The 17900-nt window shown below is 38.5% G+C and overlaps 1 protein-coding gene across 1 annotated transcript in view; it reads left to right on the forward strand.

The window, feature by feature from the left end:
- Positions 1-15955: 15955 nt before the first annotated feature.
- Positions 15956-17900, forward strand: part of LOC118816109 (kinesin-like protein KIF26A) — a 41234-nt gene continuing 39289 nt past the window's right edge. The window contains exon 1 of the mRNA XM_036582619.1: positions 15956-17277. Coding sequence (XP_036438512.1) covers positions 16912-17277 — 366 coding nt within the window. The 5' untranslated portion in view covers positions 15956-16911. The remainder of the gene's footprint in view (positions 17278-17900) is intronic.

Below are 17900 nucleotides of genomic sequence, written 5' to 3' on the forward strand. Positions count from 1 at the left end.
CCTACTAACTTTTTAAGAATTTATTAGCAATGAATCTTGAAATCTATCACATCTTCACATCTCTTTTCTTTAAGCCTTTGGAGGTTTTTGACAATATGTGTGTTGTATTAAAAAGTCATGTGAATGGCTTGTTAAAACTGGTCCAAAACTACTTAAAAAAAACATCCAGGCAAATCAAGAAAGTTTTTTCCTTCTCCTGTAAAGCTACCACTTTGGGGATACAAGGTTTTCTTCTGACAGCAATAATATACACTCTTATCCAAGATTCAAACCCCCCGTAAAATTACGTTTTGTTGATTGAAGTGAAACAATCTATAGAGAATACTTCAATATTTTTTACTGCAAATTTTAGGGCATAATTTATGTTTATTTGCTGAATATAAAAATACAAAATAACTTTTTATATTTTATTTTATATTGTTTCTCAGTATTTTAAAGTTAATATTAATTGTTCACAAAAGTGTACTGTGTTCCAAATACCTCACTGGAACAGTTTGGAACAGAAAGATTTGACAGGTGAAAAAGTTTGGTGATTAGAGTTGGTGGTCCCAGAGCAGATAATGACAGTCAGCCTGAGGCCTCTCAGGGAGCTCATTACACCAACATCTTCCCCTCTGTTAACATTTCTATATCTGCTCACTATGACAAGCTCCAGAGTTACCTGAACACTCAAGGGCAAAAGAGCACAAAAATTAAGACTCCTAATTACACCCAAGATAGAGCCCCTGTTGTATCATCCCCCTCTGGAAGCCCCACCATTTCAAATCATATCAGTGTCAGAGCCCCACTGAGCTCACCTTACTCCACTGAGAGTAATAAAGCATTTCTCTGAAGTCATGTCAGGAAAAATATGCATGCTTTACACTTTAAGCCAATCAGAAATGGACTCTGTTCTCTCTGAACTTAAAAACATATTTAGGAACAGAACCTGCTGGACAAATACATCTGTTTACACCCCTCTCTGTGACCAAAGAGGTAAGGTCAGATGTCAGTTTAGATATTTTCATAGATGTAGATGTAGATCATGAAAAATGAAAATACCTTCTGGTTTCTGAACATTGCTAAACTCTCAAAACATACTGCTCACTTCCCAGCCCATAAGTTCAATATGTATGGAAACTATGCTGCAAGATCAACCTGTTTTGATTTACTGTTTGTTTGATGTCACTAGAACTAGTGCATCTACATACAGTACTATACAAAAGTTTAAGGGCGCTGAGAAGATTATATTTAAAAATTTAATTTGCTGGTCAGTGAGGGTTTATTTGCTCACTAATGCAATAATATTAGAATAAATACAAATAACATTAACATAAGAAGTAGTGATTTTACATACACCAGTTGTTTCGTTTTCAAACCTCTTCTCAAGGAAGCCTGGTATTAGTTGTATTTATCATCCAATATCTGGTTTAGCAGAACAGTGCTTCCTTTAAATCAGGTGTGCTGCTGATGGAGCTTAACAAATCCATGTGATGCTCGCCAGCATCCAGGAGAACTCTGCAATTTTGTTTTTCAAACTAGCTCATAAGATATCAGGTGAACATTATTTTACCACATTTATGTTTATTTTCGCAAGCAAAAAACACACTTACAGCTAAAATTTTAAAAAACATGTGTAGGTGCCTAGTCTCAAAGTACTACATATCTGCATTTTCAACCTACAGCAGATTAGTTCTGCCCATTCATGCTGAAGTTATAAGAAGTGTTTCTACTCTGACTGCTGTTTGAAAAAGGCACAACACGAGGCAGCCAATCAGAACTCATTTGTTAATCTTAATAAAAAAAAAGGCTGTTTAATTCTAAGGGATAAGGAAAGGTTGGAAAATGGTCAAATAAAAATGAATTATGACTTTATTTGGTGCATTAACCCACACAAATTATAAGCGGACCTCAAGGGGAAAAAAAAACAAATTAAAAGAAGAATGTAGGGCTTTCAAGAGTGTAAAGAAAAAACATAAGAATGTAAGACATGAGAAAGATTTAATTAAAAAAAAAAACAGCACAATAGTGAAATGAAGCACAGCACATTCTGGGTCATGGTTACATGATGATGAAATTAGAGATATTTTTATACTTTTGAGTTGTACTTTTTTCCTTTCTCTTTTTGAGAAATGTTTATTTGGTTTGCCACAACAAAGAATCTGCAGGAGAGCTCAGCCTGTTTGCAATCATTCTTGCTCCAAGAAAATCACATTTTCCTCCAGCTAATTAGAGCCAGTGAGCTCAATAAACAGCTAAATAATTATGTTGCTTCTTTGTTTTGCCATTCTGTGCACAATACAAATCAGGAAATGCTTTAACCTGTTTAACCTGTGTGTTCCACTCTTCACTCTCTGTATGTTCATTTTAGTTGTATAGTAGTTACTGAAAAAATCATAATAATAAGCCTTAAGATTAATAAGTCTGTAGAGTAAGGGGTTAATTTGCAGCAACCTAAAACCAGTCTCTCAAACAGGAACCGGCTTGCTTTTGGGAGGGTGGTGGTGGTGGTGGGTACTGATGTCATTGAGGTTGATGTGTAGAAGACGCAGATAGCATTGCACTAAATGTGACCACATGGCCCTGTTTAATTCAAGTGGATCTGGTTAAGCCCACAATTATATGATTAATGCATCAATCAGATAGTTCATCAAAAGGCCACCAAACATGTCTCATCAGACTTAATGTGGAATTATCTCCATACCGATCGCCACAAATATGCAGACTGTACATGCATATGTAAAATGATGAGAATGTAGATAGTGAGAAATATACCCTCCACACTGTAGCTGGTTTAAAGCTTTGAGATTGGCCTTGTTCCTGGAAATGCTAACAACATTTATTAGCAAAACGAAGAAAACCATTCATCTCATTACTTCAGCAGATTTTCAATTAGATGTTAAATGTGCCACAGTGGATAATCAGGTTAATGTGCTGCTTCTGCTTCCTCTTCATTTGCCCAAGGCCCAGCCCTTTGCTTCGAGGCTGTCAGAGGAGAGAAACACAAAGTGTTAAGCGTTTATGTTCTGTGTGTCCACAGCATTTTTGTATTTGGATGAAAGCACTGTAACAGCTTTGTATTCCCAGTGGTGGACAGTAACAAAGTACATGTACTTCAGTAGTATACTAAAGTACTTTTTCTAGTCTCTATACTTTGTTAAAGGGCCCATATCATGGAAAAGCAATTTATTCCCTGCTGTTCTAAAATAAAAAAAAGTTTGTAGCTTAAGAAGTATTAAAGCATCAAAGTATTAAGATTATTTGAATATTTCGCTTTCTACTCAGTAGAGAACATGAAAACTACATTACAAAAACAGCCATGGAATGAAAACTAACACATTTAGACATTGGCAACTATTCAGTCTACACCAGATTAGCTCCACCTATTCACACTAAATGCAAGAGTAAAGTCAGATATAGTTATTTCTAAATTTTTGAGACCTGTAGTTAAGACTATATTTTTCATAGTACACAAAAGAATACAATGTATTTTTACAAATGAATCAAACTAGTCACAGTACACCTTTCACTAAATCCCTCCCCTAAACATGATGTCCTATCATAGCTTAGCAACTGTAACTTGGCCTGGGCATCTCTGACCACCTTTCAGGATGAAAGAAAATTTGATATAATATTAAGTTTGGATGGGAAATTACATTGACTTTCCTAAAAGTATATAAGAGTAGAATTGTTGAAATGTTAGAATATCTCTCAATACTTTTATTTTGATGCTCAAATGCATTTTAGATCAAGCACTTTTGTAAAATATAAACAGAGCATTTCTACTTCGATTTGAGTAACATTTTACCAAGAGTGTCTCTACTTTGACTCCAGTACTGGATTTGTGTTCTTTGTCAATATCTGTAAATATAAACACCCAGAGTTTGATTTATCAGTCAAAGTCTTGACCGCATGAGTGAAATGCTAGGTTTCATGGTAGTCACATTTTTTTCATCACAATCATAAAAAAGCATGAAGTGAATAGCTGGAGCCGGCCTGCAAGTGCAGAGATACATCTAAAAGTCATCAAACACATCCAAGCTTACAGTTTCAAAATCAGTATCTAAAGCTGTACACAAAAGAAGAATTTTAATAACAGAACAAATCTTCTTCTCATTATAAGCTTTTGGAATACAGTACATAAGCATTACTGTATATATAAATATTGAAATTTACAAGAGATTTAATTAATTCAAGAAAATAAAACCAACCAAATTTGCTTGATCAGGGCTACGTTAAATCATTCTGCTCCAGGGCAAACCCCTCGGTCATTTACATGTGCAGAGGTTTATAACCAGTGATGGCCCGATTGAACCTGGATCCTAGGACAATAATGACCTCCAGCGCAGGCTAGTGATCGGTGATTACCTTGTCATGGTGAGTTATGGCCTCTGCTGGCAGAAGGACAAGGACCAACATGAAGGACAATGATAGCACCTCAGCAGGAGCTAGGGTCATTTCCATGCAATGAAAAAGTGATGTGCTGAATTTATATGATTTCCACATGAATACAATATATTAACAGAATTTCATCTTTAAGTTTTTACTTTTACAGACATTAATTTGTTAATGTAATATATTTTATTCATGTGCAAATGATGGATATTAAATTTATGGAGTGTTATAGAGATAATTAGAGAATACAAATTTGCAAATTTTCTGTTATAGTTTTTAGAAAATTAGTAAAAAAAAATATAAATATATATATATATATATATATATATATATATATATATGTAATATTTTAAAAACATCATCCATCCAACTTTTTTAAACAATATATACATATATATTTTTAAAACAATTGTCTGATTTTTTTATGACATTCTAACATAAGTAATAAATGTGATGACTGATACCAGTTGCACAGGAATTGCATGTCATTGTATGCACCCCACCCCTTCCTTTTTTCTATTTTTGTTATTATACACAATTTCAACACAGCAACTTTCCTTTACACTGAGTGAAGAAATTCATGATTAACAAACAAATTGAACACATACTTTCACCTTTACCTGTAAAGCTGTCATTTTGGAGATAACTTGGAAGCTAAACTATCTGCTACTTAGATTCAAAGGGCCACAGAAGACCTAAGAGGTGATTATCATGAGAAAAGCTGTCATTTTAGAACATGGTTTAGCTGAACATGGTCAGATGTCACTTCACTTGTTCACTTTCCCTCCACCCTGATCGGCATGACTGATAGCATTAAGTTGTTTGTTTTATTTTTTTATTTTATGTTTTATTTTTTTTCACATTATCAGATCATTTCCTTGGAAGCCCAAATGAGTAGTTGCTGCAACTAACAAATCAATTTTCAACACTCCAACATAAACTCAGACTATTGCCGTCAGTAGAATATCCAGGATCATTTACAATGCTCTGTTAAATAAACAAACTGCTAGTCCAGTGGACTGTGGTCTTAACTCACCAGATGTTTTTATTGTATCCTTTTAATTCCTACATCATTACTAAGTCAACACTGTAGATGGAAATGTATGCTACATTAAAGAAACATATTCCACATATATAAATATATGTATCATATATCTATATATGTGTTCATTTCCTGCAAGTTAAGTTGGGGAAACTCTGGTGAGGAAGATTGCCTCTGTCCCTTTACTTGCACCAGATAAACTTTGAAACTGATGACGTGTCATTACTGTAATGCTGTCACGCTTGTTTGTCAGGTGCTTCATCATTCCACAGAATTACAAAAACAGGCCTGCACATGAGCACCATGTTTTACATCTAAAACTACTCTAAAAACTTCATTTCCGGCTGTCAGCGCAGGCCCTGAGTGTGGGTTGGGCCGCTGAACCAGCAGTGCAGCTTTGGTCTACAGGAAGATCCTGAGCTGAAAGCTGGCAGGCCAGTGGATTGTAGGACACTTGAACTAAAGGCTTCATTGGCTGGATAGTCCTCAATCAGATGATAATGCAGTGGATGGGAGTGGAAGGCAGTGTACTGGGGGTGAATGCTAAAAGTATGTGCATGCTTTCCATACCAGACTTATGATCTGGAGGGAGTGGAGTGGTGCTAATGCAACTGGCTAAAACAGGGCCAGCAGGTTTGGGTCGGACGTGGGCAACTGTCCAACATGTTTGTTCGCATTATGACACGTGCACCTCAAATGTTTTTTTCTATTGTAAGCATGTTAGCATTACTTTTTTTTACTTTTACTGATTACTGAAGTACACATGCGGATAATTTCACAAAAAAAGTTAGGCTGTACCTGCAGTGCAACACAATTGATCTTTAATTACATTGTTTGCAACAGTTTGAGTAATTAAACTACACTGCTTAATGCACTACATGTCCAAAAGTTTGTTGACCTGCTCCTCAACATTTTTTCTGAAATCAAGGGTATTAATACTGATTTAGCCCCCACTTTGCAGTCTGTACTCTTTTGGGAAGGCTTTACACTAGGTGTTGAAACATTGCTGTGAGGATTTAACTGAATTCAGCCACAAGAGCATCAGTGGGGTCATGTACTGATGTTGGATTATAAGTTCTGGATCACAACAGTGCTCCACCACTTCAGAGAATGCAGTTCCACTGCTCCAAAGCCCAGTGATGGGGGGGGGGCTTTAAACCCCTCTAGCAAATGCTTAGCAATTGTCATGGAGGCTCAGATACTCCACAGTGTCTTATTCTACTGGCACTTTTTAGTGATTATACACACTGTATGTGAATGTATCAGCAATGGGCACAAAAGCACAATATTTCTGCATGAAACGGCATTTTTGAGACCCTCAAGCAATCTAGAACATGTTAAAATGAGTGGATTCCAAACTGTAGGTGTGCCAGACAAATAGAGACAGCAGTGCAAATTTTTATCTGTCAGTTTCAATTATGCCTTAGAAAAAAATCACAGTAGCTGAAATCTGAGGTTCACTGAAAGGCTTAGGTGAACGCTTAAAAACCACACACACACACACACACACACACATTTTCTAAGCCGCTTATCCTTCAGGGTCGCGGGGGGAGCTGGAGCCTATCCCAGCGGTCAATGGACGAAAGGCAGGAAACATTTTTTTGGAAACAACACTGTAAAACATGATGTGTTTACTTAAAGAGAGTTCCATATGTTACGGCATGCAGGCCTCAGTATGGTGTACATAAGCAATACTATTAATGGGTTGAATAAACCAAGCAAAATCATTTATTCATTCTTAAAAGTAGGCAAGCATTAAGTGATTGCTTTCTCTCTGGTTCACTTAGGAATATCTAATTTAGCTTAAATGTAGCTTCCTTCATCTAGAGCATTGCATCACTAAGACAAAACCTTTTTGAATTTAGCTATCATCATAGCGCAACAATAGGGATCTACTAGTAATATTTACCTATTTGTTTTTTTTAGACATAAAAGAAACATTTCCCTTTGATTTATATGTCACATTTTAATATTATTGTGTGTTATTTTAAGGCACACAAAAGTGAGGGTTCTCTTCAAAAAAGAAAATAACTGAGCTGCTTTCAAATTTCATTGAACTTTGAAACATAAGACACAGATTGTTATTCTGATAACTATTAGAGCTTCCATTAACTAAAACGTTTTAGGCAGCCAAAGTGAAGACTACAACACAGTATTCAGTATATTTACAGCACACCTTATTCTCTCTCTCACTCTCTCTCTCTCTCTCTCTCTCTCTCTCCCTCTCTTCTTGCATTATGAATGGTTCTCATCAGAGCAATAGAATGGCAGCAGTTGGACAGGTTCTGCTTGTGATCGTGAGGAATCAGGTTGGGCCAGTACGTGTGGAAGACAGAAGATAGAATCAGCACAGACTGCGCATGCTAATGGATTGCATCTTAACTGCAGAATGCCACACATACCTTCTAGAAATAGCTTTAGCAAGACAATGCAGTTGAAACTGCCCATGAGAAAGTGCAGAAGGGCCAGTATGTCTTCTCAACATAGTCATAAAAAATATGAAATATTAACTGCCCCATCATCGTAGAATGATGTGACTGTATACTGGTATTTATGTCCGAATCTAGCAAATGGATGACCAGGTTGACAAATTTTATGCATAATTAAATCATTAAGATGTAAACAAAGTCATTCAGAGTGGTTTGATGTGAAATGCACAACTCTAGAGAAACGTACAGAGCCAGAATTGTTCACAGTGGTGGTGATAGAATGTGTAGAATGCCATTAAAATCTACCTCATAGGAAATTAATACATGAAATGGTTATGAATACGCTGTCTGATGTCTGAGACATTGTTTTATTAAAGTTTTGAGATAACATTTTGACCTTAAACACATTTTGTAAACTCCATTCATGGCAGAGATCTACATGTAAAGCACTCAAAAACAAAACAGTCATCAAAGAAAACTTTGCTTTTTTCAGATTTACCACTATTTCACTATTATAAATAATACAAAACTCAGTCACATGTATGCTCACTTGTGCTTACTAGTGTTTTGGACAGCAAATAAAATAGCTCAGTTTGTGTTGTAGACCCCTGTTTTCTATTGCCACCTCTGTAGAGAACTAGGAGTCAGCGAGTTTCTCTATGTTGAACCATTTCACATCAAATCACTCTAAAAAGGCTGTTTACATCTCAGTAATTGAACACCAAACTAGTCAGTCGGTGTCTAATAATCAAGCTGTACATATCCAAAAGGCATTGTAATTGTGTGTGGCTTTAATTTGGCAGACAGTGGCACCTATGTGGTTGAAAGGCAGACAAAATAAACATCTTTTTGGCATCTTATTGTGTGTGTATTGTGACATTATTGATCTGATTAATGAGCTCATCCCCTCCCATCTTAGCCGGCTGAGCTGAGGAGCTAACACTAATTCAGTTTACATGATTTGTGAGGAATGAACAGAACAGATCTTCAGCAAAACTATTGCAAGGTTATTATCAATGGATTAGTGATGTGCGTGAAAAAGAGTTTGCGCCATAACATCAATGTCCAGGGGCACTAGAGGATCTTAATCTGGCCCTTGTGTGGCCATATGAAACTGGGTTGGTTTCCTTGAACCGTGCTACATAACACTGACATAACCATGCCATGAACATGTTATGGAAGATGTCATATGCTGTCAGCTGTTATCATGATAGATTAGGTTCAGTAATATAACAGTGTCATGCCATTACGGGTCGTTTTCAAGACAGTTGTCTGTTATGTGCTTATTTTCATTAACTGTACTTTAGTTTTACATTATGACATCAAACATTATGACATTATCTGTCATAATAATTACAAGTAATGCTAACATAACACTTATATTACTAGACAAAATCTGTCATGACAGTTCAGGACAGCACATGACATGTTAATGACATTGTTGTGTCAATGTTATGTTGCAGGGTAACTTTAAACTATTTACATGTTGATATTTAACAGGAAATTACTGTGTAACTCTTCTATGCTTATAAGAGTTTATATGTGCTCCTTTTTTTTAGGATTATGTTGTCATACTTTCTGACAGCTTTGTGTAAAATATTTACAATAAGCACGATGCTGAGATTCTGCCACATTCCGCGTGTCTTGTGTAACAACTAGGACAGCAACTCGGAAGCTGCGAGAAGATGAAAGACAGAACAAAAGAGAGAAAAGGAAAGACGTTCAGTTGATTATGATGAAAGAAGACTTTAGAAAGTAGCTGTCAGTGGGAGCTGTTCATGCAGGGATTTCTGAAAATGCCTTCATTCGCCCTGGTTAAAACGTGAAACGGTTAGGAAAATTATAAAGTAGGCCTCTGCGCTCAGAATGGGCCCCGACCACCTTGAACATGCACAGAAAAAAAGTGATGCACTGAATTTGCTTCAGTATGTAGACAGCTGCATATCTAATGGTTCTTCTGAAATCAACAATGTTAACAGGCAGTTTGACCCCCTATGCTGCAGTAACAGTGTCTACTCTTCTATACCAGATGTTGGAATGTTGTTGTAAGGATTTGATTGCACCCCACAAGAGTATTAGTGAGGTCAGGTACAGATGGATGTTGGATTATTAGTTCTGGATCATAACCATGCCAACTCATCCCAGAGGCTTCACTGCATAGAACACAGGTCTACAGTTTGATGTCCCAATTTTGGGGGGGGGTCGGTGTGTGGGAGTGGGGTGGTGGAGGTTAATACCCCTCAAGTCACTGGGCATGGTGACCTTAGGCGCATGTGCAGCTGATCCAGGGCATATATATATATATACATACATGCATATATATGTATATATGAATACAATAGGACCCAAAGTGTAAGTATGTAATTTCACATGAATGAAGTACATTACATTACATCACATCAACACACTTGTGTCTCTCATAGCCAAGGTTTATCGTGTTTCATAGCTAAAGGTCAACTATAGCCATTGCCTGAATACCGGTCCAGCAGGAATGCAGAAAGCTGCTCCTTCTTCTTCAAGGCCCACGCTCTGTAAAACCTCTCTGACCGGCAGGACCTGTTCCCAGCCCTCAGCAGACAGCGCCCTTCCAGCTCCAGTCTGTATATAAGCACCACGCAGGCAGAAGCAAAGCAGTCGGGGTCGGATGGCTGATCCGTTTCAACGCCAAAACAGATGCGAGCTCACTCACTCTTTCTTTACCGCTGAACTCAGAAGATGAAGGATGCGCTCGCGGATGGGGGGCTACAGAGTGGTAAACTGTCTCGTTGGCTCCGTTTGGCTCCCTCTTTGGTCAAGTGGTTCTAAACAGTTCAACAGTTCTTTGCTAAAATTGTGAAATGTTTAGGACCACTTGGGCAGACTGTGGAAACTTTCACCTCCTCCATGGACGAGGCTGCTGATGATCACCGGCTACCTGAACTGCAGAGCACTGCGTGATTATTCCAACTGATCGTATCACGGGATTTTCTTGTTATTTATTTATGCTATGTATTGTTTATTTGTTGATTTGTTTGGGTTGATATTTGTCTGTGTACGCTCCCCGTGCTTGCGTTTTCTGTTGTGCGAGTAGGCTAACTAGCGTGTTGTTGATGTGGGACTAATCAGCATTTCTTGTATGAAGGAAAAAAAAAAATAAACTGATCTCTAAATCTGATATTTTGCGAGTGTATGCTTTCTCTTTTTATTCTTAATTTAGCTGGTTAAGGTAAATTGGTTGCTGTCCAGGGTCCTAATCACAGCTGTCCAAATAAGAAGGAAGGCGGTGGACTGCTGAAGGGTCTTAGGGGGCGTTCAGACGGGCCCTCCTAGGCGCGCTGCTTTTCAGTGCTGTCTGGGGAGCCACGCGCACTTTGACTGAAAAGCGCTGCTCTAGGCCGCTCACAGGTGTACAAAGTAAATTACTTTTAAACAATAGAAATCACAGTGAATTTTTACCAGTTGACACTAATAATCGTAAATATTTATGTATTTATTTAAAGTTTAGCAAAAATGCATTTAGATATGCAAATAAGACACTATGTACTGAAATGTGCCTGTGTTTGAGTGATACTAGAATCAAAATGTTTCATTTCAAAGACACTCCAGAGGAAGGGCTTCACACAACATGTTGGAATCTCATTGTAACTGTGTTGAAATGATTAACCATCTGCTGTTGATTAGGGTTTGTTTTAGAACCAGAGTCAGGGTTAGGCTTAGGTGTTGGCTTGAGGTTAAGGTTAGGATTAGGTTAAATGAATATAACGGTGCGGTCGGAACAAAACCTCGTATCTCTGTTTTTTTGTTGTTTTTCAGTTTTTGACATAATTTGAAAATACCTTTGGCCCTTTACATTGTGTGTAAATTTCAAAGGCCCAAAAGAAACGGCCCAAAATTACTTTAAAAAAGTCTGGTTCCACTGACTTACATTAAAAGTGAAGTATGTTTTTTTTCTTTCTCCTGTAAAGTTATAATTTTGGAGATACAAAGTTTTGTTCCGACGGCGTCGGGACGTTAAATGCAAAACAAGCATCTAGAAAGCATCTACACTGGGCCATACAAGTATTTATTTTCTCGGTTCGTTCTTTAATATAGCATAAATCCAGTTATGAGCAACATGAATCGTTCTGTAGCATCTTTAAAAAAGAGTTAGGAATGAACATGTAAAATGTGATGAATGCAGATCTTCTAGAAGCTGGTTTTCAGTTTTGAGAATGGCCCTCAGAGCTGCATATCCCACTGAGATCTCAGAGACCGTGTAACAGTGGTGCTAAGATTTGCATTAACATACGACATGGTGTGATTGTGCCAAGTGTCAGTGAGTATAACTGAGCTGAGTCTTCATTAAAACTTAAGTACGGTTAGAGGCAAGTGTACGAGAATCGACGATACACGCTGAAATAAAGAGATTTCTTTTGAGATTTGATCGTTTTATAACTACAGTTTAAGAGAGTTACAGATGCAGTTCATCCAAAAATATGAAACATGATTGACGGGACCCAAGTCTGCCGGTAGGGTTGAGTCTTTTGTGCTCAGCGCCCATAAGAGCGACTTACGTCATCCACAGCTAACCAATCAATACATGTATCTGCAGAGGATGCATGAAGCATGGAGGAAAAGATAGTTTTGGCTGTTTTCCAACACCTGAGCTGTAAACACTTCACATAAAGATATCCTGAAACCTACCTGTTTACCCTATATTGACAAGAAACACCTGTAAAACACGTCTATAAATGTATGAAAATGGCCTAATGTACTTTTCACTGTATTTTCAAAGTCTTTCACATATATAAATAAATAGATGAGAAATGTCAGTGAAACGCTTATGTTAACCTGCCCCATAAGAAGAGCTCCTGCGAGAGGAGGCGCCTCACATAAAAAAAAAAGTGTCACGCCAGGTGAACGTCTTTTGAATGACAGGTGAAAGTCATCTGAACACCACTCTGTTATTTCTTCTACAATTTCTTGATTTTGATTTTGGCTATTTAAGCTTACTTTACACAAAGGAAGGCCAGCCTTTTAGCAACATTTGTAACAACAGGAAGGCTACGTAAATAATGTTATGCACTGAAAAAATAATAAATAATAAATTAAGTAATATATAAATAGATAAATCACATTAAATCACGTTTATTGTCACATCACATTTACCCAGGTGCAAAGGTGAGTGAAAATCTTGGGTGCGTGGCCCCCTTGTATACAAAAATAAATAAAAAGTAGATAAAAATATATACACATTAGACTCATATATACACACATTCATATACACCTGTATTGCACCATTTCCAATGTACAGTTTTTGTAACAGTAATGCAGATTATTAAATAAAAGCCACAGCATGTAGAGTTGTACAAATTTCTATATATGCAATTGCAAGTGAGCCTGAGGTAGATAAATGAGGCGCAGAGTACACAAAATACATAGATAATAGTCTAATAGTTGTGAACAGACCAACAGATGAGCTGTACTTTACATTCTGTTAAGGTAGCCTATTGTCTGAAGTTCAGTAAAAATTCAGCAACCTTTAAAAATAAATAAATAAACCATCAAGCCAAAACGTCAACCACTATGGTCATCATGCTTATCCAGGGGTAAAAAAAAATCAATGCAGTTTGAGGACCACGTAACAAGGAACAAACTAACCATGACCCCCCAGTGTTTGAGGGATAAATCAAGAGGCTTTGAGGGGGCAGTGAAGCTCCATGACTTGCAAATGATGGCAGGGAGGGTTTTAAATCCAGAGAGCCTCACCACTGACACGCACTATGGCTCACATGATTGCCAGCAATTGTTTTTTCATTTGTATCCGCCAGTCAGCTGAGCAGCAGTGTGGCAGCTCAGTGGAGGAGGCCTCTCTGCTCTCTTCTGCTCAGAGCCCTTTTCTCTGTGTTCACAGTAACAACAGGGCTGTTTGACTTACAAACTGAAAATATGTATGAATTAAATAAATTAACTTTGTTTTCTTTAAAAGGGGAATTACACCACGTTTTCAAAATTTATGCATAATAAAAACAGTAAGATGTAAATAAAGCCATTCTGTGTGGTTTGATGTGAAACATGTAGGCTGTTTTGGGTGGCAAATAAAGTGGCTATATTTGCACTGTAGTCATGGCGACCCCTGGTTTCCTATCACCAACACTGTAAAGAAATCCAAGTCAGAGCACATTACAGTTAATGAAATTGTATGTATCCTGGTCCACAGAAACTTTCATTCAGTAAAGGTCAGATAGACGGCACTGAAATGTCTTCAAAAATTACATTTTAGGTAACAAAGTCTGCAAATCTAAGAGCAGGCCTAAGTGCCGTGGAATATGCATAGTATTCCTTTGTGAAATGGACATGCCCTGTCCTCATGCCCTCATTAATGGCAAGCTGTCCACAGTGAGATTACACATGCTGAAAACAGCTGAGGGAGTCCCACAGGGATTCAGGACAGGCCTCGTTCGTGTCTAAGGGACAAGTTACAAATCACTTCACAATGGATTAGAATGATTGACCTCTGGACTCTGATAATCTGTCACAAAATAAATCTCACCTCAAACTGACAGACAGTTTCTACTGATTACAGTGAAGAGCTGATTAGTGTGTTTTTTTTGATGATCCAGTTTAATCTGATGAAAAGATAGGAGGTGCTCATAAAATGCACTGAGTGAGATTATTGTTTGTACTGATAGAGATATCTTAATGATGAGCAGACAGCACATTGTCAGCTTATTAGACCAATGGATTGCATTTGGTTGACCACATTTCCCATGAGGCATCAGTGACACTGCCACCAGAGGTGAAATGAGATTTCTTCACTGGTCCATTATGTCTAGGTAAGTAATCCAGTGCGAGCGAGAGAGAGAGAGAGAGAGAGAGAGAGAGAGAGAGAGAGAGAGAGCGAGCAAGAGAGAACAAGAGAAAGAGAACGAGAGAGAGAGAGAGAGAGAGAAAGAGATAGAGAGAAAAAAGAGAGAACGAGAGAGAGAGAGAGAGAGAGCAAGAGAGAGAGAAAGAAAGAAAGAAAGAAAGAAAGAAAGAAAGAAAGAAAGAAAGAAAGAAAGAAAGACAGAGGGTCAAACTGAAAGAAAGAAAGAAAGAAAGAAAGAAAGAAAGAAAGAAAGAACGAACAAAGACATACAATCAGACAGGCAGACAGAAAGAAAGAAAAAAGAAAGAAAAAATGACAATCAGAGGGTCAAATGAAAAGAAAGAAAGAAAGAAAGAAAGAAAGAAAGAAAGAAAGAAAGAAAGAAAGAGTCAAAACTGAAAGAAAAGAATGCCCTAAAAATGTGTCTTCTAGAAGAATTTCATACAAAATAAAAAGGTAAATAAGTTAACAATGGGCTCTGTTGGTTTGGTTTTGTGAGCACTGATCATTTAAAGACCCTCAGTGAACAGATCCAGGTCTATATAACTCGAGTGAACGGCTGCAGCACTGAGGCTTGACATAAACGACTCTGCTGAGGTCAGTATTGTGGTCTGCTTATCTGAAACGAGCGCCTCTGTGTGGCCCTGATAAGATTATTACTGCGAGGCTGAGGTTCATGTCTGCATTTCACCTCCAAAAACTGCAGAAAGAATAATAGACTAACAACTCAATTAGGCTTTGTGCTCAGACTGACTTGTGGGTTTTCTTTGCTCTCTGCTGACAAAAAGAGCTGCGCTGTGGGCTCCATTTTTTCCCTGTTATCTCATGGCTGGGGGTCTTGATAGATACTGGTTAACAAGTTCACTAAGATTATATCAGCAATTAAAGCTTTTAAAAGGTATTGCAGAGATTACAGTGATATACAATGAGTCTTCAGTAAATTCACTGTTCATCTGTGTCCAGTTGAACATGATGTTCTACAAGGCAGGTATTCATTTAATACTGCAGGTCTGCATTCAACACCATATATTTTCATTCAAACATTTCCCAGGTACAAGCTTGATCTGACAAGTCTCAAGCTGAAGAAGGAGGAGGAGGTGAAGAAGAAGGATAAGGAGGAGAAGAAGAGGAGACAATGGAGGTGCAGGAAAAGAAACTGGGGCTCCTTAAGATGAAGAAAGAGTGTGAGGAAAAGAAGGAGGAGACAGAGGAAGAGAAGGTCGATAGGAGGAGGAGGGCCTAGTGATGCTCAAGAAGAAGGAGGAGGAAAAGAGAGAGAAGGAGAGGGCTTGGAGATCTTTAAACTGAATGAGGAGGAAAGTAAAGAAGTAAAGAGGTGGAGAAAAAGAAACTGGGGCTTCTTAAAAGAAAGAAAGAGAGGGAGAAAAAGAAAGAGGAGAAGGAGGAGAAGAAAGAAGTGCTGGGAGTGGAGATTCTCGAGAAAAAGGAGGAAAAGAAGGGAGAGAAAAAGATGGCTTGGAGATTCTCAAACTGAATGAGGTGGAGGTGAAGAGGAAGGATGAGAAGAAAAGGAGTAGAAGGAGGTGGAGGAAAAGAAACTGAGGCTTTTTACGGTTAAGAAAGACAGGGAGAAGAAGGAGGAGGAGGACGACAAGAAGGAGAAGGAGTAAGTGCTGGAACTGGAGAGTCCTGAGAAGAAGGAGGAGAAGAAGGGAGAGGAAGAGATGGAGATTCCAAACTGAATGAGAAGGAGAAGATGAAGAAGAAGGATAAAGAGGGGGAGAAGAGGAGAAGGAGGACATGAAGAAAAAGACACTGTGATGTCTTAAGGTGAAGGAAGAGAAGGAAAAGAAGGAAAGGGAGAAGAAAGAGGAGAAGGAGGAGGAGAAGGATGAAGAAAAGAAGAAAATGAGAAGAAGGAGGTGAGGAAAAAGACACTGGGACTTATTAAGGTGAAGGAAGAGGAGGAGAAGGAGAAGAAGGAAAGGGAGAAAAAAGAAGAGGAGAAGGAGAAGGAAGAGGAGATGGAGGAGGAGGGAAGACCAGATCATCTTGAAGTGAAGGTAAAGGGGAAAGTGGTGCTTTGGATTCAGCTGATTCAAATGAGCACATTAGTTGCACATACATAAAATAAAATGCATTTCATCAGCACAAAAAAATACCATTATTATTGTTAATATTATTATTATTTATTATTATTATTATTATTATTATTATAAGGAGGAGGAGGGACTTGGGCTTTTTGAAGTGGAGGTAGAGGAGGGGCTGAAGAAGAAATGAAAGGACTGAAGACCCTCGAAGTAGAGGAGGAGCAGAAGGAGAAGAAGGAGGAGGGACCAGGCTCCGCGTGCTTTAGTTGCGTTTGGGTCGTGCAGAGCGCAGGTGAGCCCAGTGGGCTGTGGGCTGCAGAGGATGAAGGCGCGCGAGCTGGAATCTGCGCTTTAACGAGAATCCACGCGCCGATGAGAGAGCTGTCAGTCCCTGGTCAAGAGAGGAAACGGCTTCATATGGATTTACAGGACTCATCACAGGCTCGCGAGGATGCACAGAAAGACCCAACACCTGTGGAGCTTAGCGCGAGCCTTATAGATGCTGATGGAATATTTGGATTTACGAGCCACCTGCTGAAAAGGAAGCAGAAGGTAGGAACCGGTTCTAATGTAAGTTCTTCCACCACTACACTCTGCTTCACTGCTTCACTGCTCTGAACGAATTAAAGCCAGGAGCGCTGCCTGTAGAGTGGGACGCTCTGGAGCAGCCGCACAGGGGCGTCAGCTAGAGGGGGTAAAGCACTGGTCTGTGGAGCGGTGGAGGTGATGGAGCTCCATCCAGTACCTTTGGGATGAGTTGGAGCGGCGTTTGTGATCCAGAACTAACGATCCAACATCAGTACCTGACCTCACTAATGCTCTTGTGGCTGAATGCAATCAAATCCTCATAGCTCTTGATTTTCTGAAGAAACGCTGACTGAGCAGGTGTCTGCAAACTTTGGACATATATATATATATATATATATATATATATATATATATATATATATATATATATAACGTTATAAGTCGACTAGAAGTCATACCAAGTATAAAATGTGCGTACAATAAGGTTCACAGAGTATGTGAGTGTGTGCAGTTGGTTATATGTGAACAGCATCGTGTGCATCTGTCTTACGCAAGACGTTAATACACTATACAGAGTGTGTAGCATGGTTGAAAAGAGACACTGCTTGGGGGGAGAAGAAGGCTGAGAGGAGGGATGCTTAAGAGAA

The sequence above is a fragment of the Colossoma macropomum genome, unplaced genomic scaffold (assembly GCF_904425465.1).
Source record: "Colossoma macropomum unplaced genomic scaffold, Colossoma_macropomum, whole genome shotgun sequence".
NCBI classification, from domain to species: Eukaryota; Metazoa; Chordata; class Actinopteri; order Characiformes; family Serrasalmidae; genus Colossoma; species Colossoma macropomum.